Source organism: Neovison vison, chromosome 13, assembly GCF_020171115.1.
Source record: "Neovison vison isolate M4711 chromosome 13, ASM_NN_V1, whole genome shotgun sequence".
NCBI lineage: Eukaryota > Metazoa > Chordata > Mammalia > Carnivora > Mustelidae > Neogale > Neogale vison.
In genome coordinates this window covers 16,444,402-16,469,082 of record NC_058103.1, presented here as the reverse complement: position 1 = coordinate 16,469,082, position 24,681 = coordinate 16,444,402, and the positions used below count along the sequence as shown (strand labels likewise).

The 24,681-nt window shown below is 40.4% G+C and overlaps 1 protein-coding gene across 20 annotated transcripts in view; it reads right to left on the bottom strand.

Annotated features, from left to right (window-relative positions):
• Window positions 1-24,681, bottom strand: part of TTLL5 (tubulin tyrosine ligase like 5) — a 279,659-nt gene that overhangs the window by 53,453 nt on the left and 201,525 nt on the right. For 19 of the 20 annotated variants that reach the window (XR_006381664.1, XR_006381662.1, XR_006381665.1 and 16 more), the window contains one exon: window positions 15,068-15,285. Coding sequence is in view for 16 of the 20 variants with exons in the window: in XM_044230835.1 (XP_044086770.1) it covers window positions 15,068-15,285 (218 nt within the window). In the remaining 4 variants the exon portion in view is untranslated. Of the gene's footprint in view, window positions 1-15,063; window positions 15,286-24,681 lie in introns of those variants that run through there. The other variant, XM_044230844.1, reaches the window with a different exon arrangement.

Genomic DNA, 24,681 nt, shown 5'->3' with positions numbered 1-24,681 from the left:
AATAAAATCTTTTAAAAAATACACTACACATTATCTAAGCCATAATCCATTATCTTTGCTGCTATATTCCTTTTTATTCCTAGTATTCTCTCTGTGGGTCTTTTTTTTTTTTTTTTTTTTTTAATTTACTGGATTAGAGCCCCTCTACGGTTTATTGTCAGTTTCATTCATCCCTTCACCAAGTACTGAATGAGCATCTACCATGTCCCAGACATTGTTCTCTCCTGTTCTCCCATGTGCCAGGCTGTTGTAGGGGATTTCTGTATTTTATTATTTTATTTTGATTTTGATTAATTTACTGTTATTCCTTTTATAGTTTTTCAAGTTAAATGATTATCTCATTTATTTTTAATCCTTGTCTTTTTAATTATTTATTTATTTGACAGACAGAGATCACAAGTAGGCAGAGAGGCAGGCAGAGAGAGAGGAAAGGAAGCAGGCTCCCTGCTGGGCAGAGAGCCAGATGTGGGGCTCGATCCCAGGACCCTGGGATCATGACTGAGCCGAAGGCAGAGGCTTTAACCCACTGAGCCACCCAGGCGCCCCCCTTCTTGTCTTTTTTAAAAAGAGATTTTATTCATTTGAGAGAGAGAGAAGGAGGGAAAGAGAGAGAGAGGGAAAGGGTACGAGTTGGGGGAAGGGGCAGAGGGAGCAGGAGAAGCAGACTCCCTGCTGAGCAGGGAGCCCAATCTGGGTCATGATCCCAGGACCCTGGGATCATGATCTGAAGGCAGAGACTTAACCAACTGAGCCACCCAGGTGTCCCGTCCTTTTCTTTTTAATAAATATGAAGTTAAAGCACTTTCCATAGGCATCCAGTTCTAAGTGTTTTATGATTTTTATAATTACCTAACACATGGGTATTATGTACTGTATTTTTAAAATTTTTCAAACACATGAACATTTTTCAAAAATTACCTTTTGATCTTCCCTAATTAAAGTGTATTTATTAGGGCGCCTGGGTGGCCCAGGGTCCTGGGATCAAACCCTGCATCGGGCTCTCTGCTCAGCGGGGAGCTTGCTTCCTCCTCTCTCTCTCTCTGCCTGCCTCTCCCCCTACTTGAGATCTCTGTCAAATAAATAAATAAAATCTTAAAAAAAAAAAGTGCAAACAGTTTGATATGGGTTTTTTTTTTTAATGTGTGGAGCCTTCACTTGTGATAGCATATGTTGAAATTTTGTAAACATATACTTGAAGAAAAGATATATTCTCCCTTTTGGTTGCAGGAGTCTATGCATAGCTATTAATATTTTTCAGGTTATGAGTTCTGACGACTCATAAGCGGGTTGTAAAATCAATTTAGGGAACCCCACAGTATTTGTAAAATAATAGGAAATATTATTTCCTAGCTTTATTTCACATACATAATATAGATATTTTTACTAGGTTGCATATAAAGTTTAATTTTTTTTATTATAAATGGTGGTCAGAAAAAGATGAAAAGCCACTGTTACTCTGCATTTCAGATACTCCATATCCTCGGAAATTTGTTTGAGGGACCAATCAGTTACCAATAGTAGTAGATTCAAATAAATTACCCACTACAATAGATAATTTTTCAATTTTTCCTTATACTGTTGCCAGGATTTGATTTATATATTTTAAATTTATGTTAACTGCATACCAGTTCTTTTCTTTATTCCTATTAATGATTTTTGCTTAATTCTATTTTATCTATTGCTATACTCATGTTCCTTCTAATTACTATGTGGTTTACCTTCTTCTCACCCTCTGCACTGTGCAATTTTACTTTAGGTATTTCTCTTTCAAGCAGGCTATAACTGAACATGTTTAAAAATGCAATTTCATAATCTAACCTTTCAATAGAAGAGTATAATCCTGTTAATACTTACTGTGACTACTCATATAATTGGATTTATCTCTACTATCTTAGTTTTTATTTTCCACTTATCACCCTTTTTCTTCACTTTTTTATTTTCTTTTCCTGCCTTCCACTGGATTCAAAGTTTCTCCATTCTCTTCTCAGTCCCTCTGTTGTTTTAAAAGCTACAGATTGTGGGGCACCTGGGTGGCTCAGTGGGTTAAGCCTCTGCCTTCGGCTCAGGTCATGATCTCAGGGTCCTGGGATGGAGCCCTGCACTGGGTTCTCTGTTTAGTGGAGAGCCTGCTTCCCCCTGCCTCTCTACCTGCCTCTCTGCCTACTTGTGATCTCTCTGTCAAATAAATAACTAAAATCTTAAAAAAGAAAAATGCTACAGATTATATGTCAATTATTTAGCTGTTTTTTTCTAAGTGTAAAATTTAGCTTTTTTTCCTTCAATAGTTCTGTCTTGCCCTTAGAACTGTTATTATTTTCACTATCCACTGAATCCCCTTGTCCCTTAATCTTGTCTTTGCCTTTTTTTTTTAAATTTTAAATTTTAAATTTTTTATACACATATATTTTAATCCCCAGGGGTACAAGTCTGTGAATCGCCAGGTTTACACACTTCACAGCACTCACCAAAGCACATACCCTCCCCAATGTCCATAACCCCACCCCCCTTCTCCCAATCCCCCTCCCCCCAGCAACCCTCAGAATCTTGTCTTTGTCTTAAACATATTTTAGTTTTTCAAAACACCAATGATGTGTATAGTCATTAACATTTATTATCATTTAATAAAAGTTTTGCATGTCACTGCCTTCATGTTATCCCCCACTTCTGTGTTCACTTTTATCCTATCCAGTCCTCACCCAGTCTTTCAGTGAAGGTCATAAGTGGTACCTAATCTTAGACTTTGAATATCTCAAATTTCCTGTACTTTGGCGGGTTTCTTGAATGACAGTTTAGCTGGGTATAAAATTCTAGACTGAAAGTTACTTTACCCCAACACTCTGAAGCTATTAGCTCTTGTCTTCTACCATCTACTATTGCTTAAAAGGAGAATGCCAGTGTTCTGGGTTCCTTTGTGAATTTTTTATCAAATAGTAGGTAAGGCTTCCCTTTATGCCCAGTGTTCTGCAGTTTCACTCTGATGTGTCTAGATGTGCATTTGTTTTGGTACGTGGGGTGAATTTTTCAGCTGAGGACATTTACATTTATTTCTTCAATTCCAGAGAAGTCTCAGTTATTATTTATTAAAATGTAACTTGTCTTCCTCTCCCTCAGTTCTCCCTTCTGATACTATGATCAGAGTTACATGTCACATTCAAAAGGATAATCCTATCAGATAGCAGATCTAATATGTCTGGCTGTTTAAAAATATTAATTTCATTAATAAGGAATTCATGTTCCACTTGTTGACTTTGTTGGTAATCTTTCTTAGATTCAGATTTATTCACGTGTTTTGCAATTTTGGTTTGCAGGCTCATTCTGAATAGTAATCATCTCCCCTCTTGTCTCTGTACTTGCTCAGCCCTTCCTGTCTGAAGTGGCTTCAACCCAGCCTTCTTACCCCAGTCAAGAACCAGACTTTATACTGGTATTTCAGTGCCCTTGCCTCGGTCATACTTAGGAATCCAGGTGAATTCTGGGACATGAATAGCTGTACCCTCAGGCTGTGGGTCCACACCAGTTTTATCAAGTCTCTGATGAGGAGAGCCCACTGCATTCCTTAGCTCGGGATTTTTAACCTTGGTACTATTGGCATTTTGGACTGGATAATTCTTTTTTGTGGGGAACTGTCCTGCGCTTTGCAGGATGCTTACCAGCAAATTCCTAGATGCTACTCATTAGATTCCAATAGGAACTCCCCACCCCCACTCAACTATGATAACAAAAAAATTACTCCAGACATGGCTAGACATCCTCTGGGGGCAACATCTTCCCCAGCTGAAAAATTACTGTTTTATTTTCAATTAATGAGCTCGGTTTCTTAAGTCTTTCCTCTTGCATAGGGCACTTTCAGGCCCTGACATGCCACTTGAGCTGAACTCTTTCGAGGCTGTCACTACCTGCTTCTAAAGCAGAGCTCAGAAAGCTTGTTGTTTCAACCTCATTCACTGATTCTCAGTTATTTCTGTCCATTTGGGGGCCAAGGAGATGTTTCCCTTGTTCTGAAGCTCAGTTAGGCCCTTCTGTTTTTTTTTCTTTCTTTCTTTCTTTCTTTTTTTTTTTTTTTAAATCACTGCTATGTATTTGAAGCAGAGGGAGGGTATTAAGTGTAAACTGTGGAGACAACTTGACTGGAAGTCGGTATGTCCAAATTTAGTCTTTCGTTTTATTTGAAGCTAAGCCCTTGCCTTCAATAGTCATTAGAGTTATTAGTGTTCAGGATCTCAGAATGCATTTGAATTTCCACAGCCTTGTCAGCTAGAGCCAAACCACACTTAGGAATATCAGCATAATAACAACAAAAATGCCATCTTTTTAAATAGGGAACAACAGCAGCAGCAGAAATTATAACTATACCAACACACATGCATTGGACACTGATGTATGTCAGGGAAATACATGATTTCATTTAACCCTAAGAACCACTCCATGATGTAGGTAGTATTTTATAGATAATGAAACAGAGGCTTAGAGGTAGCCCCAAATAACAGTCAACTGACAAAGGAGCCAGGATTCAAATTTAATTAGAAATCCTGGGCTGTTAACAACTGTGCTCTCCTGCCTCCTGTACACTACTACTCTACATGGTATAAATAATTACTGATGAGGTCATTGCTATTTGGTGATCCCTGACACATACACCCTGATACACAATACTGCACCATCACCACTTCTGGCACGTCTCCAACTTCACCACGGCCCCCTGTACCACCACTGCCTGAGAGGTCGTCATGAATAGAAGCCAGCCCAGGGACTGAGGAATATACACTTCTCTCCCCTCTCTTAAAAATAAACTTCCTGGAAACTAGGCTTGTATCTGTGCTGTCCACTGGTCTTATCAGCAATATTTAGAGCAACGCCCAACACAATGGATATTCAAGATATGCGTGATAAAGGGTAAAGACAAGGTATCTATCCCTAGAGAATTATGGGGAGAAGAGCACATATAAAAAGGAAAAATCAGACAAGGAGGTAGATGATAGAGTTAGCTGAGGCACTTGGAAAAGCTGGATCAACGTGATAAATTAAAACCTGATCTTGAATAAAACACAGGATTCAAGAGGGCAAAGGGTGGGGAGCCTGGGTGGCTCACTTGTTAAGCATCTGCCTTCGGTTCAGGTCGTGATTCCAGGGTCCTGGAATCGAGCCCCACAACAGGCTCCCTGCTCGGCTGGAAGCAGGCTTCTCCCTCTCCCATTCCCCCTGCTTGTGTTCCCTGTGTCTTGGTGTCTCTCTCTGTCAAATAAATAAAATCTTTTTTTTTAATTTATTTAAAAAATTTTTTTTATAAACATATAATGTATTATTAGCCCCAGGGGTACAGGTCTGTTAATCGTCAGGCTTACACACTTCACAGCACTCACCATAGCACATATCCACTCCAATGTCCATAACCCCACCACCCTCTCCCTCCCCCCGCCCCCAGCAACCCTCAGTTTGTTTTGTGAGATTAAGAGTCACTTATGGTTTGTCTCCCTGCCGATCCAATCTTGTTTCCTTCATTCTTCTCCTACCCCCTGAACCCCCATGTTGCATCTCCACTTCCTCATATCAGGGAGATCATATGATAGTTGTCTTTCTCCGACAAATAAATAAAATCTTAAAAAAAAAAAAGGCAAAGGGCACAAAGAAGAGGGGAAAACATGAGCATATGGGAACAATAAATAGAAGCATGGGTGTAGAGCAGACTGTAAAATAGTACAGGGAAGGCTACAGACACACAGAGGACATATTGCTGAAGGCTTTCGTGTCAGAGTGAGGACTCAATTTTATCCTGTAGGCACTTGGAAGTCTCCAAAGATTTTGGATAAAAAGTTTCAAAGAACTATTTTAGAGATGATATTTTAAATTGCCTCCTAGGCCTACCCATGTACCCTATTTTTTTCAGAACAAATTCAGATAGTTTAAAGATTTCTACCTTGTTCTACTTGGGTGGTTCTACAAGAACCAATCTTGAATAGTTAATATATTTGAAAATATTTGAAAAAAACTTACATCCAGTTTTTAAAATTTAGTAGCATTTAATTATGCAGTATTCTTATAATTTTTTAGTCTCCCCTATATCTACTTTCATTTTTTAATTTTTTTAAATTAAAATTTTTAAAATTAAGATTTTATTTATTTATTTTTTCATAGAGGGAGACACAGTGAGAGAGGGAACAAAAGCAGAGTGGGAGAGGGAGCCCAATGTGAGGGTCAATCCCAGGACCCTGAGATCATGACCTGAGCCAAAGGCAGACGTTTAACAACTGAACCACCCAGGTGCCCCTACTTTCACTTTTTAAAAAAAGATTTATTTATTTGGCAGTGAGAGAGAATGGGAGGGAGGGGCAGAGAGAGAGGGAGAGAGAATCTCCAGCACACTTTGTGCTGAGCGTGGGGCCCAACATGGGGTTTTATCTTACAACCTCTGAGATCATTATCTGAGCTCAAACAAAGGGCCAGATGCTTAAATAACTGTGCCACCCAGGTACCCCAACCCTGTATCTACTTTAAAAACCTTTTTGTTATTTTTAGTTCCTTCTTTTTATGGCAGAGCTAAGTTTATTTTCTCTTTCCCTGTTGCTCTACCCCAAACTAAATAAGGTTCTGAATTTAACTTTTTATTGCTTTTCACTTTATTTATATTCCTTTTCTTATTTCCTTTGACCTGTTTTTCTTAGTTTTGTTTTATTCACCCTTTTCTAACATCAAGAAAGGAAACCTTTAGTTCAGGTATGACAAACATGTGGTGTGCATATTCATTCCTCATACTCCCTGTCTGTGGCAGACATTACTAATCTATCAAAGCACTCTTTCTTGCTGGGCTCAGAGAAGTGCTAATAATTCATGTCAACAAGACACTCTAGATAATCAGCTGCCACCAGTGTATCAGTTGAAGCTAATCTGCCATTTGTATCCTGGTTAATTTCTTTTCAATCTTCCTATACTATAACAATGAAAATAACCAAGATTATGAATTTACCTTTGAGTATATCTTTGACTATATTTCAAATATAAGTTTTGATAAATCCAGTTCTTTTTATTATTTTTAAAAATATTTCAGCTTTATTGAGGTATAATTGACATAAAACTGTAAGATATTTCAATTATATATTGTAGTGATTTGACATACATACACATTGTGAAAGGATCCCCACCCACCTCCTAGTTATGTAACACATCTATCCCTTGCTCACCTTCTTTTTTTGGTGAGAAGATTTAAGCTCCACTCTTAGCAAATTTTAATTATACAATACAGTGTCATAAACCATAGTCACCACATTTTACACAGATCCTCAGATCCTCTGTAGCTGGCAGTCTGTATCCTTTACCGACCTCTCCCTGTTTCCCCGCCCCGGCAACCACTTTCCTACTCCGTTTGTATAAGTCCGAGTTTTTTTTTTTCCCCAGCTCCACATTTAAGTGATACCATGAAGTTTTTGTCTTTCTCTGTCTCTCTCACTTCACTTAGCTTAATGCCCTCAAAGTCCATTCTGTTGTCACAAATGGCAGGATTTCCTTCTTTCTCATGGTTCAGTAATCCTTGCGTGTGTGTGTGTGTGTGTGTGTGTGTAACATCTTCTTTATCCATTCATCCACTGATGGACACAGAGATTCTTATGCTATCTTGGCTATTGTGAATAATGCTGCAATGTACATGGGAGTGCAGGTATCTCTTCAACATCCTATTTTCATTTCCTTCAGAGGCATATCCAGAAGTGGGATTCTGAATCATATGATAGCTTTATTTTTTATTTTTCTGAGAAACTGCCATACTGTTTTTTATAGTGGCCACACCAATTTACATTCCTACCAACAGTGCATATCCTTGCTAACACTTATCTCTTATCTTTCTGATGACAGTGTGAGGTGATATCTCTTTGTAGGTTTGATCCGCCTTTCCCTGACGATATAATGTTGAGCACTTTCCAGGTACCTGTTGGCCATTTGTATGTCTTCTTTGGAAAAATGTCTTTTTGGTTCTTCTGCCATTTTTAATTGGATTGTTTGTTCTTGCTACTGAGTTGTATGAGTTCTTCATATATTTTGGATATTAACCCCTTATCAGATATATGACTTGCAAATATCTTCTCCCATCTGACAGGTGACCTTTTCATTTTGATACAGATTACACTGAATCTGTAGATGGCCTTGTGTAGTATTCACTATTAATTCTTCCAATCCATGAACATAGAATAAGTATTTATTTTTGCATCTTCTTTAATTTCTTTCATGAATGTCTTACAGAATTCAGTGTATAGAAATTTCACCTCCTTGGTTAAATTTATTTCCAGGTATTTTTTATTCCTTTTGATGCAAGTACATTGTTTCTTAATTTCTCTTTCTGAAGGTCTGTTGTCAGTGTATAGAAACGCAACTGATCTTATATATTGGTTTGTTTTGTTTTGTTTTTAAAGATTTTATTTACTTATTTGAGAGACAGAGATCACAAGTAGGCAGAGAGGCAGGCAGAGAGAGGGGGAAGCAGGCTCCCTGCTAAGCAGAGAGCCGGATGCGGGGCTCAGTCCCAAGACCCTGAGATCATGACCTGAGCTGAAGGCAGAGGCATAACCCACTAAGCCACCCAGGTGCCCCTGTATATTGATTTTGTATCTTGAAACTTAACTGATTTCATTTATTAGTTATGACAGTTTTGTAGTGGAGTCTTTAGAAAACATTATATATTTTCTATATATAATATCAAATCAGTTGCACATTGTGATAGTTTAATTTCTTCCTTTCCAATTTGTATGCTTTTTATTTCATTTTCTTGCCTAACTGCTTTGTTTGGAATTTCCAACACTATGTTAAACTAAAGTGGCAAAAGAAGGCATCGTTGTCTTGTCTGATGTGTATAATTCTTACTTTTTTTTTTTTTAGATTTTATTTATTTATTTGAGAGAGAGACAGTGAGAGAGAGCATGAGCGAGAAGGCCAGAGAGCGAAGCAGACTCCCCATGGAGCTGGGAGCCTGATGCGGGACTCGATCCCGGGACTCCAGGATCATGACCTGAGCCGAAGGCAGTCGTCCAACCAACTGAGCCACCCAGGCATCCCTACTTTTAAAATAGTTTGCAATATCATTCTGATCTAAGTTACTTAAAAGAATGTTTAAAAATTCCAAAATTATTTGGGCATTCTATCCAGACTTTTAATATCTCATTTTATTGTAAAGTGGTTTGAGAATGATGTAATTCTATATCATCACCCTACATAATTACTAATTTTTGAGGCTATAATTAAAATATTCTAGTTTTGAAAAATATTCCATGGGAGCTCTGCAGGGCACAAAACTGAATCTATTAATTTAATCTCACTAATTATTATACTGTTCAAAACTTTCATGTCCTTAAGTTAGCTCTATTTTGCTGGGAATAATAACTATTACTTCTATTCCCTTCCTGGAATTCATTATCTTAGGGTGAATCCGCCTTTTGTCAACATTTCGATCTTTATATACTTTGTCCTCAGAATTCTGAAGGAATTTTTGAAATCTGTCCTCTATTTCACTAACTCAATTTTCTGCAGTGCCCAATTTACCGTGTTTAGCCCAATTTTTCACTTAGGTAGTTTTCATATTCTCCGTGACCATAGACTACTTAGTCTCTATGTGAGATGGCTTTTTTTAAGCTCTACACATCAATGTGGTCTATACTTAAAATTTTCAAGAATACACATTAGGGATTTTCTAAAATGTTGTTCTCTCACTTGCTTGAACTTATTTCAGAGGCTGGCAGCTCCCCTGAGTCCTCTCCTGAGCTTTTTTTTAAGCTATATCATCTATTCCTAGGCCCCACTTATTTAAATATTTGCTCGTCCTCAGAAAGGAACATCTAAGTCTGCCATTAAAGACTCATGATCATGGAGGAACTGATATGGATTCTATAAAACCCATAAGATCCTGCCCATATCTTTTAAAAAAGTAGGGATTTTCCTACTCAGATAAGAGAGAAAAGTAAGACATGGGAAATATCCAACAGTTATATTACCATTTTGTTTTTTAAAGATTTCATTTATTTATTTGAGAGAGAGATGGCTAGAGACCGAGATAGTGGCAGAGAGCGGGAGCAGGGAAGAGAGGGAGAAGCGGGCTCTGCACTGAGCAGGGAGCCCAACATAGGCCTTGATCCCAGGACAAAGGCAGATGCTTAACCAACTGAATCACCAGGTGCCCCAGTTATATTACCATTTTAACATCCCAGTTGCAGGGAGGAGAAGATTTTAATTTAAATTACCCAAGTATGAATCACCAAAGGAAGACCCACCATTCCATGACTCTCACATACTTCTCCTCCTCACTGGACCACACACATGCCAGCAGAACTTCTGGTTCCGTGTGGTTCCTAGCACCCAGGTCTCTGACCAATGTTATCATCCACGCCAAAAGCAAAACCCTAAGATATTCTAATGCTACCGCTGAAGTCCAAATCCTGAAGGCTGAGAGAGGAAAGAGTCTAAGTTGGGGACCCCTTGACTAGCTCCTGAGCCCTCTTTGTACTTCCAGACCCTTCCCCTTAGAGTGACAGGGTGTTGTCTTGTATATTCCACTCATTTTCTAGACTTCACTCTCCATAGGAAGGCAGTATATAAAAGCCTTCAGTATTGTTCTTTAATCCAATCCTTCCCGGGCTACATGTAACAGAAATTCTCCCAACACTGCAGTAGGAGAGTGACAATAATTCTTCCCCCTTTTGAGTATTTCAGTGGCCACTTAAGTAGTAAAACTGGCGTGGAAAGGGAGGGGAGTGTGCTCTTAAGTGCTTACATTGCATTTTCCCGGAGGCAATATTTTAGGATGATTAACTTGTCATTTGCTGTACAGAATGGATCTGAATGGGTTGGCGGGGGGCCTTTGAAATTAGTGGTCTATTGGGAAGAGTCTGGGGTTAGCACAGTAGGTGACTCAGATTTGGCTTTGGCTCTGCCAGGACCACCTGTGGACCCTGCTACACTCATAGCCTTTCACTACCCTGCAGTCTTTTATCTTTCAGCACTAAAAGTCTATAATACATATTTTGAAAATGCATAATTTAGAGAATCCTGTCTTTAAGATGGAAATGCCACAGATTCGATCATATTTCTTGAAACTGCACATAATAAAAAAGGCTGAAAGACTGACAGAAGATGGTTTCTACAATACGACACCTTGTATCCTCACATCAAAACCTAACTTTTGGACCGTTTCAACTCCTGATCCCTTTCTCTCACATTAATGATGCTTATGTTAAAAAGACAGAGTGCATTTTTAAAAAACCCGATCCCCATTTTTTATCTGTCTGAACTTAATCTCTGAGAATCTTTGCATCTTTCATCATATTGCTCCCGTCAGCAATCCTGTCCCACAAATGAGTCCTGGTGTCCCCGCCGTTGCTGGGCTCCTGGCCGCCCGCCTCCCTTCCTGATGCCCAGCAGCCATTAACAAACACCACTGTCCTGGGTCCTGACAGAACAAGCAGTTACCTTCAATTTCCGCTGAGGTCACCCTGGTGCAGAACATCCTACAACTTGGGCAAGGAGAGGTAACCCCAGCTATTTAAAGAAGAGCGCTGTAGTTAAGTCTGGGGTTTCTTTCGGACCTTTCTTTCTTCAGAGCGGCCCCAGGCACCACAACTTTGACTCTGCCCTTCCCCGTCATGGCTAGTCTGTGAGTTTCGCCCATGTCCCTGGCAAACTTTGATCTCCGCAGGTTTCTTTCCCTATATTTCCTGGAAAGCACGATTCTTGCTCTGAGAAAAAGGTCATTTACATGGAAGACGCAGTTCAGATGCATGTCGCTGATCCTAGCCTGTCATCCTGTAGTACAAATATGTAGATCTGAGAACTATGACAAAGAACTTCTGGGCCAAGTGGGGACAAGGAAATGGCTGTAAAGCAACAGGATGAAAAAACGAATGTGCTCATAAAAAGCTTTCAACAGAACAGACAGAAAACAAGTTATTTTGGTTAATTATTCAGTGGGGACAGTGGTTTTGTTTTACAGATGGGAAACTGAAGTCTTTAGAGGGAAAGTCACTTGAATATTATCATAAAGAAATAGGACCCCACTGTTCTGATTCCCAACTCCCTTTGCACCAACATCCAAATGACATTCCATCTTTTATGTTCTATTGTTCTCTAAACTCAACCCTCTAGGATGTGGAAACTTTGATGCTCTTGGAAATTGCTTCTATATTTGCCAATGCCAACTTCTGTGCTAGGAGAAGTTTGAAGTTCAACCCCAAAACACAGGGCTTGGCACGGTCAATAGCTCATTACAACTTCTCATTAGTTGTGTCTCTTGGGGCAACTATGGCATTCCTGAGTGTGACTCAATATCACCACTCATAACTGACGGTTCCTGATTAATCTGAACTGAGCCAGAATAAAGGCTGAAATGAGCTCCCAGCAAATGAAGCAAAATATCTTGCAGGAAGAGAGTAAAAAGTTACCTGAAAATTTCTCGAAATGCCATCTTAGTATGAACCTAAGAATGACACGGTATAACAGCGAACGCTAATCAGCATGTTTAATGTACCAGGCCCTGTGTCTGTGCCTGACATTAATTCATTTATTTCTCTTAATAACCCCATGAGACAGGTCCTATTATTATCCCTATTTTAAGTAGGAAATGAAGTCACACAAATGTTAAGTAACTTGCTAGGCTGGCAAGGAGCATGAATTACTTTAGAAATAAGAAGAAATCGGCTGATACTCAAGGATCCTAATTTCAGGGGCCATGAAAGTTTTCTCTAGATTAAAAATAACTTCATCAATCCAAATAAAGTGCGGCATTTCTAGTTCATAATAATGTACGAATGACGGTTTCTCAGTAAGGCACCTTCTTCAAATGTACATGGTGATACAGGATGTTAACAATGGGAAGAACTGGGTGTTCTTACCGTCACGTGTACTGTCTGTACAACTTTTCTGTAAATCTGAAATTACTATAAAATAAAAAGGTGATTTTTTTTACCTGAATACTTTCTAGTAGGAACTTTCCATGGAGTCGGGTTAGATAAGAACAATGTTATTCCTTTTCCTGAAAGTCTGAAGAATATTAAAAACAGGGGGGCCCTGGCAACACTACATTTTACATGTAAGTGAGAGAAATGGTAAGGTCTCCATTAATACTAACTTATTTAGCTTTGGAGACTTGTGTTAGAATTTTAAAGGCAAATTGGAAACTATTTCCTGGAACAACGCCTTACAGCATGCCTTTTGATACTTGGATTGTATTTCTTCAATTCTGAAGAAATCTTGCTTTTTTCCCCCCCTTCTGTGCATTTTTGGTGCTGAGCTGTTTCCGGTTTTCCCACACTCCTGCCTGTCAGAGAGAAGAAACCACAAAAATGCAGCAAAGTTTGTCCATAGAGCTGCAATTCCATCTCTAAGGGCTGAAGAGTTCCCTTGCCAGCAATGAGTTCAGGGCGGTGGACGGCATCTTCAAACGTCCAGCGCTGCTGCCTGCTGACAGAGCCCACTCCCCACCGCCCCGGCAGACCAGCCAGCTCTACAGGCCACCGTGGGCCATCTCGGGCTACTGGCAGTACTTAGAGGAGCCACAAACAGGGAGTGCACTGGCAAATTCAACATTCGTATCTGACTCACGGATTTTCCTACTAACTGTGGGCTTATGAACCTGTGAAAAGGAGCATGGTTTTCGAATGCTTATGATGGCAACTACAGCTCACTGAGTTCTTCCGTGTGCTAGGTCTTGTTCTGTGTACTTTCCGTGGATTAACTCTGCGAATAGTTAGCAATGTCCTATGAGGCAGGCACTCTTTACTATCCCTGCTTCAGAACTGTGGACAGTGAGGCTAACTGATTAAGGAGCTTGCAACTTGCCAGAGGTCTCCAGGTAGTAAACTGTGGAGGGAGGGTGTGAGCACAGGCAGTCTGGCTCCAGAGGCTGAACCTTTAAAGACTCACCTCTACTCCTGCCAGGCTGAGGAGCCATACAGCATCCTTCTTACTGTGCTCCTGGCCTTTGACCACAAACTGCCCCCTTCCGACTGCCCTTCTCTATTGCTCCAGAGAGTTCTGTAAAGTCATTACAATGCCAGCTCTTCCTACGATGGCACTTGGCCCTTAGTAGGCACAGAGTAAATATTTGTTGGATAAATGAATAATGGCAGCAGTATAATTAAAACAGCCACGAGGGGCTGGTTTCCATCCAAATCCAGAATTTGATTCACAGTCCAAGGGGAAAAAAGAGGAACTGCTTTTTCTGCGTCCTAGGATTCGTTCTTACAACTAAAATTGATTTTGCAAAGGACACATGAACGAGGAACCTTAATGAGGGCAAGAGAAAGATACAAACCCCCTCTAGGTATTTATCCAACAGGGGACACCTGCCTTTTACAGGTATCCTTGAAAAGTTCCCCAATTTTAAATGGAGAAGGGCTACTAGAACTAATACTCTTTATTAGTCTACGATTGATTCGTTAGCTAAAATATGGCTGGCAACAGTGAAGGATGGAATGTGAAAAAAATTTGATTTGGGCACGGAAGTGTCTTTTTGAGGTAAAATGGGCAGACTATAAAAGGTATTAGAAACACGTTGCTCCACAGAGCCTGTATACTAATGTCAATGAAGTTAACTACCAACCCCTCAACCCCAGCTTGAAATCCCATTCCAATGTCTTCCCATCCAAATGCCTAGAAGTAAACAACAAACAAAGGTTAGGGAGGTAGTACTGAATTTTACAGGAAATTGAAGAGATCAGACTCTGTAGAAAGACCAAGAATAGAATACATCAGGAAGAAGCCTTCCTTTCTCCAAGCCCACAGCTCAGCACCATTACCTGGTACACTGTCTGATCTCAGTTCCTGTCAGAGGCTGGAAGACTTAGCAATGATCTTGAACCTGCATCAGCTCTCATCACAATCCCCAGGGAAGCTAAGAGCCGCACCTGCCCCTCCTACAAGGTACACATTCTGACCTGCAGCCCATGCTGAGAACCAGAGTTAGCTTTCAGTCCCCATCACAGGCTCCTGTCTTCAACATTTCAGTACAAACACTTTTGAGATCCTCATAAATAAAGAGTACTCTTAGCACAGAATTGACACAACTCAGGAGAAACCGAAAAGAAGATTAAGGAAAACTTACTTGGAGGCCCTCTGGGATGTGGTCTTTCTGAGGACTTGTTTGTGATTGGCTGGGGGCTTGGGGGTCAGTGATGAGGAAGAACTTGGAGGCGGCACCACTTTCTGGGGCAGAGGAGTTGGCTTCTGGCCACTACCTGTGGCACTTGAAATTCTGCAAGCTGCACCAGTATTTATTGTCCATAAATTGGAGTTAGAGAGTGTGTGACTGCCAAAGATGGCCTACAAGAAAAAGAAAAAAAGACAGGCAATGGAGATGCCCTTTATAACCCATCTGCTATAAATGCACATCTGGCCTGTAATCCTCAAGCGGGACAAAAGGAAAAGGGAAACCGTTCAGGTAATTTTTGAGGGAAAACTTCTCTAATGAGGCCAGTGCAGGGCCATGCTCAGAGAAGGGAAGTCTCTGGAAGCATAGACGGTCTGTTGAGAGTAGACTGAGCTAGGAATCAGGGTATCTGGGTACTGTGTATTTTCCAGCTCCAGAAAGCAGAAAAGCATTTGGTCTCTCTCAGCCTTTGTTTCCTTCATTGTTAACAAATATTTAACGAATGTCTCCTAGTGGGTGTCAAGCACAAGAAATAATGCACAAAACAGAAGTGGCTTGAAGCTTGACTCAACGCCAGCCCACTTGGAGAACTTGGAACTCTTCTAGAAGGTTTGCACATTTGAGGAGTGGAAAGAAGCCAGGGTGGCAAGGGCATAGTAAGCAGAAAGGGTGGAGACAGGAGGCTGGAACAGAAAGCTCATTACTGGGGCGCTGGGGTGGCTCAGTTGGTTAAGTCGCTGCCTTCAGCTAAGGTCATGGTCCCAGGGCCCTGGGGTCAAGTCTCGCATCAGGCTCCTTGCTCTTCAGGGAGCCTGCTTCTCTCTCTGCCTCTGCCTGTTTGCATGCGTGCCCGTTCTCTCTCTCTCTCTCTCATAAATAAATAAATAAATAAAATCTTTTTTAAAAAACAGAAAGAAAAGAAAGGTGGCATTCTGTTACCATCCATCTTTAAAAAAAAGAAAGAAAGCAAGCCAGCCAGCAAGCAAGCTCGTTACTAACTTTAACTTTTCTGACACAGTAACACCTTGTGGACCTAAAGATTGATGGAAGACTTTACATTTCAAAACACCCTCAGGGGCACCTGGTGGGCTCAGTCCGTAGAGCATGCGACTCTTGATCTCAGGGGCTGTAGGTTCCAGTCTCCCATGCTGGGTGCAGAGGTTACTTAAAAATAAAATCTTCAAAAAAATAAGATACTTCAAAGTAAAACTACTATCTGAATACTGCTCGCTAAACGAATCTAAGATCAACACAAAGGTATATTCGCTCAGAGGGTAAGCCTACAAATCAATAAAGACCTAAAAATCACCATCTAAATATCACAAACACCAACACGTGTCTATAGTAAACGTATGGATGTAAACGTATGCTTTCTCAAGTACATGCTTAAAAAATCCTTACAACTTATTTACCTCATTAGAAATTCGGTGTTTTGGGGTCGCAAATTTTGTTACTGATCATTCAATACTATTAATACTGCTTTCAATATCCATGCACTATGAAAGCTTTAAATGTGAAAGAATACTAGGAGAAAAAGAATGAAGTTGACAAAACACATAAGGTCTTTTTTATTAAAAGAATTTCTGGCAATTGATTTCCATCTGTAGACACTACATTTAAAGAGACATGGGTGAAATGTCATTTCCTTACAGCAAGGCCTAAAGGAATAAGATCAGATGCTCTTAGGAAACATTTACCTTCTAGATAGACTTTATGAGTATTATCTTTTATGACTTTTTTATGACTTTTATTTTTTAAGATATAAAAGATAAATTGGTAGCTTTAGTAAAATGTTAACTAATCCTTCTATACTCATGCCTTGGAATGTCCCATTTCATGGAAATGTGCCAAAGGTGGGCTAAACAGGTCTGAGGGGATCAAAGAGTCTTGTGCGGAGGAAATGTATCACATGGACAGGCCTGACAAAGAGCAAAACGATTTCAGAGCAAGAGGGTCAGAGCATTCTCAAATGGAACAGTCTGAGATGTTCATCTCTGCAAACTATCCAAAACAGAAATTGAAAAGCTCTTCACTCACCTTCATCTCTGACCCAAAGAAGGGGAACAAAGGAAGACCCAAGCCCATGGGCAGAGCCTGTAGGTTGGCACTGGGGGAGAGGGGCGGTGTCTATACATGCGGAAGGTCTTAGATGGCCTGAGAGTGCCCAGGAGCCCTGATTCTGCTCCGGCAAGCCTTCTGAGGACAAGTAACCAAAAAGTCCAGCAAGGCAGCCTCAGAAACAAATCCTTTCGTTTCAAGCACCATTTCCATACGTGAGGGTCTCCACATCTGTGGGAAACATTCAGCTGGAGGGGAGGGAGGCAGGAAAGAGCTCCTGTAGGCTCCTCTTTTCACCACTACATCCTGACACATGAGCATAGACTGAAGAGTGCTCGAAAGTGCCCCAATTCAGGCCCCTATCAATATTTTTGTTCACAATAAGGCAAGGAAGAAAGGGAAAAAAGGTGCCTCCTTCAGGCTAGGGAAGACCAGAAATCAGAATGAGGGCTGCAGAGCTCTACAGCAGCCATGCATAGACAAAGTCACTGGAAGGGGAACTAAGGAAGAAAAGCCATTGTTAGCAAAAGGGCTCTTGGAAGTGAAAATATTCTTTACTGAGTGCGATTTTTCATGCTGTCAAGGAACTGCCATCAGTAAAGAACATCGATTTGATACATGTTGCCAAAGTGACAACTTAACCATATTTTCAAGATCCCTGAGTTTTTCTTTTGTTACAACATCTTGCTGGAACATCTAAATACAAATAAAAAAATTAATAAAAACAGCAAGATCAGAAGTTAGTTCCTATTTTTGTAAAAAGCAAAAAGAATATGCAGAACCACACACACATACACCAACACACACAGATACACACACACATAAAGCTGCTATCTGCACAGAACAGTTCTGAAAGGATATACAAAAAAACTAGTAACCTCCATGGAAAAGAACTGGTTAGCTGGGGGTCCAGGAGAGAGGGAAACTGTTTATTATATATCATTTGTATCCTTTTGAATTTTGTACCACCTATATGTAGTTATTTATTACAAAAATACATTATTCAAAAGTCAAAAGGAAGTCCAATTCTCTTAAGATTTAAGCAGGCAACAAAATTAACTCTGAATGCAAGTCAAAGTAACCAAGTGACGCTCAAGTTTTAACCAGGTGGGAATAGGACTCACTATTATGCAGGGCTGAAAAAGGAGTTCACTGTTCAACACTTACTATGCCCACAAATCCAGATTTGGTCATCAGTGAGAGGCAGAGACTCAGGTCTAAGTGGAAAAATAGCAGGGCTTTGCAGTCCAGTATGCCTGGGCTCAGATGCAGTCCAGTATGTAGGCTCTGTTACTTACAAACGGGGTGACCTTTTCAAGTTCCTGAACTTTTCTGACCCTTAGCTTCCTCATAGGCAATTAGAATTACTTTGCTGGACTACTGAGGATTAAATGAAGATCACGTATGAACATCCAGCCCAGGCATTCAATAAAGGATTCTTGTAATAGACCAAACACCAAGGTCCTACTAGACACTCAACAAATGCTCCATTCTTCCCCAAACCTCCATGTCAGTTTACTGAGGAACCAAAGGATGGGATGACATGCAAGGCTGCCTCTCTGTAATGATCTGGGAATGGCACTGCCTGTGCATCATCAACGAATCTTTCTAGTCTTACGATGATGCTCACTAGCTGTGAAAGCAAACTCTTAAAATGAAAACATGTGCTTAGGTTCCCCAGGTCATGTTTACTCACTTCTCTCTGGCAGGAATGATCTTTCCCTCTTCTGAATGCTTGCAACAATTGATTTGTATGCGTCTTATCACATTAGCACAATTCTACCTTGTGTTACGGCCACTGATGTCTGTATTTTTCTCTCCTTCCGGACAATGCACCCTGGTGATGGCCAGACTGGCATCTGATTAATTTTTGTTTCACTCACAGTGCCTAGTAGAAGGCCTTGTACATAAAAGGTGCTTAATAAATATTTACCCCATCAATGTAAATTAAAAAAAAAAACTCATATAACCAAGACTTATCTTTTTTTTTTTTTTTTGCAACTACCAAATTCCTATAACAAGAAAACAGGCAAGTTTGCATTTACATAGAGATGTAATCTTGTACTAGGACCATTCTCTGGACTGTGAATAGGGCCCAGTGTATTATTTGTGTTCAACTTATACTTAGCCACAAAATATAAGTAAGCCCTTCTAGTAGATCCCAAACAAAAATAAATTCATCTTCTTGGATGCCAATTTGTGGCAGCCCCTTAGACACTGATGTTCTGTGGTGATAAGGCCAGTTTTCACCTCAAATAACAAAATAAAAGCAATTAGGATAATTTATTGCTTAGAAGACTGTCACCTGCCCGGATACTAACACTTCTTTCCCTTTTCCTAATAATATTGCCCTTATTTTGTTCGGGCAATGATGTATGCCCAGCTAAAAAACTGTATTTCCCAACCTCTCCTGTACTTAGAAATAGCCATGTGACATAGTTCTGAGATATAAACAGAAATTTCTAGGTGCAGTTTCCAGGACAGCTCTTTAAAGGGGGGAAAACTGGTTAGTACACAGCTTTTGCCCTTTACTGTTCTTCCTCCCTCCCAGAACACGGGTATCTAGCTAGCATGGGGCGGAAGTTACTTCCTAAGGATTGCAGAGCATAAGGACGGGGAAAGCATAGGCTCCTGACAATACCATAGAGGTCAAGAGAGCCTAACTCTAGATTTCTGATTATATGGGGGAAAAAAGTCTTTAACTTGGCAAGCCATGGCAGGGAGAGGAGTCTGCTAGATGCAGTGAAAGGGAATCTTAACTGAACTGAGCCAAAATCCTCAATCTATCAGAGTCACCCTTGTTTAAGCATTAAATAAATGTACTGCATCTCAAAAAAGCAGAGTCTTTCCAAACACAGCAAAAAAGCTTCTAGGTTCTCAGCTGCTGTTCAGTAACCATACTCTAATACACTGAATAGATAAGGCCATGATCACAATTCCATGCCCTCCAAAATTCCAAAGAGTCGGTAATGTAGACAAGTTCCCAGGTATTTCACCAAAACCAAGGCTAAGTGTAATGAAATTAAGGCAACTGAATTTGATAAGAAGAAACCCAGGGAAGTACTGAGGCAATGTTAAGAGGCAGATATATAAATGAATTTATTTCGACTGTTGGCAGAAATCAGCCTCTCCAGGCCTCTCATAGCATGTATTGGCCCGGATCCTACAATTCCATCAACGATAGATTATGTGAGTTGTTTTGCCCTGATATTCATTCATAAATGGACAGAATTAGAAGATCAAGTTCTCTCAATATAAATCCTAAAGAAAGGTGAGGGCTGGATACGCAATACTAGCATGCTGCGCTTGTGGTTTAACAACCGGGAAGGGGGCTACAGTGTCATCAGTCAATGTCCCGGGAATGTGAGAGCTGTGTAAGCACTGGCCTCCACTCAAGACCTGGTCAACATATACAGGACTTTTGCTTCTTTATTGGGTGTGGGAAACAGCCTTGCTTCAGTAAGGAGACTCAGAGAAAACCACAGTTTGAGGGTTGGCTTGGCCCCAAGCCAAAGACTGGAAAGGCCCTCCTTCTCCCACAACAGAAGGGTACTCGTGGGTGGGAAGGAGGAATTTCTGATAGACAGAACACAGACTGCAACTTGGAAGGTTATGAGGGAGCAAGATCTGGGCTCTCTTACTAGAAAGATAATACTGTTCAGAGATTAAATTCTGGGAGGTTTTTTTCTTTACTTTTTTTTTTTAATTCCTTCCAGAAAAACACTTCTTTTCGTCTTTGCTTGGGCTTCTTGGAGATGGAGCAGAGCTGGATAACTCTTTGTATTGAAATAACTCTAAATTCATTTCTTTCTTTCTTTTTTTTTTTGAAAATTAAGGGAGATAAAGTAGGGAAATGTTGACCTTTACTTCAATGGGTTAACGTCTTTTTGTGCCCCTTTTACTTTGGTTCCAGAAAAGAAAACATTTTTATGCATTATTCTCCCCACTGAGATTTTTATCCTAACTTGGATAAAGTTCCCATTACATAGTACACAAAACTGCTTCTAGAATGTTGCTCTCTGGCAGCTCAAGTACTGGTTTTGGTATATCTTCCTGAGCATGTCCGATGCTAATCACTCACCTTACTACAACCAGCCAAGAGCTGCTCGATGCAAAGAACACATTGTGTCTTTTGTGCAATCATATGATGCTGCGAAAAGCTTGGGGCCAAGGTGAGGGTGAGGGGAGCTGTTTCTATTTTAGCAAAAGCAAACTCCAAAAGGCCTTTGTCTCACATTGTATGGAGTTCTTGGCTGTCTTCCATTCACAATGTTTGTCAGCTGGGACAAGACTGGAGTCTGAGCAAGAGAAACAAGAGTACAACCTCTGGGATGGGGCAGAAACCCAGAAGATGCTACTGTTCATACAGAGAGAGACTGAGGACGCTAATACCTGAGATAGGGCTTTGAGTGGTCAAAGATACCAGAAGTTCTCCGGCATACCCTTTTATTTCTAAAATCAATTAAGAGGCTCTGTCTCTTTTACTAACTAAGATTGAAGGCTCTTAGTAATTCAAATGATCTACTCTCCAGGATGTGAATATAGCTGCTTACCTGTAATGAAAAATTTATACACCAACAAAAACCACTGTGTTTTAGGCAGTTCCTAAGTCAACTCTTCTTGTACATTTGAGAAACAATGCCGGTCATTAAGAGATACTTAGATATGCTCCTGGGCCTCAGACTCTGTCATCTGATAAAACCGATGATTCCAGCAGTAGTCTCTGAGTTGGTTTTTCAACCATCCAGCATCAAGACAACTGAACTGCTTTGGGCCAGAAGTGTGTTATGACCAAAGAAGTCCAACCATGAGGCAGCTGGCTAAGGCCAGAGTTGCAGCCTATGACCAGAAAACCCAGTCAAACTGACTAGCCCTAAGATGTCACATAGATGACCTTCCCCCCCATCCTTTCTACTTTTTCTTCTCGTATCTCTCTGGCAATTGTGAACAAATTAACTTGCATTTATCTTCAGTTGTTCAAACATGTAAATATAAGTAAAAAAAAAATTAGCCAATTAATACTTTATGAAACTTGAACTTCTCCTAAAACTCTTCCTTAATATCATTTTAACTAGCTTCTGCTTCTGGCACAGGGTAGGGGGTGGTAACTAAAACCCCAAAGTTGGAATCATAATGCTATGCACATTTAAGGTTAAAAGTAATACATAATAGGGGCACCTTGGTGGCTCAGTCAGTTAAGTGGCCAACTCTTGGTTTCGGCTCACGTCATGATCTCAGGGTCATAAAAAAGCCCCGTGTTGGGCTCTGCACTAAGTGTGGAGTCTACTTAAGACTCTCTCTCTCCTTTCCCTCTGCTCCTCCCCCTGCTGCTCACACATACTCAAAAACAGAAACAAACAAACAAAAGGGAATACATAATAGAAGAGATAATCTGCACAACCATATTCACTGAAGCATTATTCACAACAGCTAAGATGTGGAAGCAATCTAAATGTTCATCGATAGATGAATGGACAAAGAAAATGTATACACATAAGACAGAATATCTTTCAGTCTTAAAAAAAGAAAGAAATCCTGTAATATGCTAGAACATAGATGAACCTTCAGGACGTTATGCTAAGTGAAATAAGCTAGTCATGAAAAAGACAAATACTATGATTCCACTTATACGAGGCATCTAAAGTAATCAAACTCATACAAATACAAATTAGAATGGTTGTTGTCAGGGGTCGGAGGAGGGGAAAACAGGGAGTTGTTCGATGACTATAGAGTTTCAATCATGCAAGATGAAAACGTTTTATTGAGGCTCCTCGGTGGCTTGGTCGGTTAAGCGACTGCTTTCAGCTCAGGTATTGATCCCAGGATCCTGGGATCAAGCCCCACATTGGGCTCCCAGCTTAGCATGGAGCCTGCTTTTCCCTCTCCCTCTGCCCCTTCCCCCTGCTTATACTCCCTCTCTCTAATAAATAAAGTCTTTTTTTTTTTTTTTTTATAAAAGACTATTTATTTGAGAGCAAGAGAGAGAATGAGAGCGAGTGAGCATGAGAGGGGGGAAGGTCAGAGGAAGCAGCAGACCCCCTGCTGAGCAGGAAGCCCGATGCGGGACTTGATCCCAGGACTCCAGGATCACAACCTGAGCTGAAGGCAGTTGCTCAGCCAACTGAGCCAACCAGGGGCCCCAAAATCTTAAAAAACAAAAAACCCAAAAGACAAAACAAAAAAACCCACGTTTTATTGATCTGTTACACAACAATGTTCATCGTCAACAATCCTGTACCATACCCTTAATTATTAAGAGGGTAAATTTATGCTATGTGTAAGAGCTATGCATTTTTTAAAAAAAGACTTTATTTATTTATTTGACAGAGAGAACATGAGCAGAGGGAGGGGCAGAGGGAGAGGGAGAGGGAGAGGGAGAGGGAGAAGCAGACTCCCTGCTGAGCAGGGAGCCAGCCTTGGGGCTCCATTCCAAGATCGCTTAACAGACTGAGCCACCCAGGTGCCCCAAGAGCTATGAATTTTTATTGAGCTCTCGCCTAGGGTCAATATGCCCTTAAGCACTTTACATGCTATTATCTCATTTAATCCTCCCAAGCGTTGAGGTGGGTCTCATCATCATCTCTATACAAAGGAAGCAACCATGGCACAAAAAAGTTCCATAATTTGTCCATGATGGCACAGCTACTAAGTAGTAAAGTAGGACCCATGCCCACGAGGAGTCTGATTTCAGAGCCCCATTACACAACACAGCCTTCCTCATTTATGTTATGCTGACTCCCTTTAAATGCAAATCCACTGAAATCATATATCCCTTCCAAAGCAAATCTAGAGCAAACCTAGCAATGTGTCCAATTTTCATCAGCTGCATTTAAAAGACACAGATTTTGCTAGCTTTACTCCAAGTAGGAAAGCTTGAAAAAAATCTGCCTATATGCAAAGTTTTGTTACTAATTTTAAAAGTTAAAGTATGCATGCATGTATGTATGTCTATAAATAAAGATAACTTCAAAAAGATAACTCCAGCAATAGGGCCGCCTGAGTGGCTCAGTGGGTTAAGCCTCTGTCTTCGGCTCAGGTCATGATCTCAGAATCTTGGGATCAAGCCCTTCATCAGGCTCTTTGCTCTGCAGGGAGCCTGCTTCCCCCTCTTTCTCTGCCTGCCTCTTTGCCTACTTGTGATCTCTCTTTCTCTGTTTAATAAATACATACTATCTTAAAAAAAAAAAGATCAGCAATGACCCCAGACTCAGAGTTTAATTGGTTAAAAAAGATAATTCAGAGCATCGTTTTCCATTGTCTCTTATGTCTTATTAGTTACTAGTTTTAGGGAATTATTTCTCCATCAGGGTCCTTGTTCTCCTGATGATGTGTCTGTGCCTTATGTCTCCTGATGAGTAAAATGAAATAATTAGACAAAGCAACCTCTAGGTTCCCTCACAACTTTAAATTCAGAATTTATAAGTGTCTAACTGGCCTCTGCCTTTTGATGGATGGTTTATCTTATTTGGCTCAGAATCTCAAATGGGTGACCTACTGTGTATCTTTTTTTT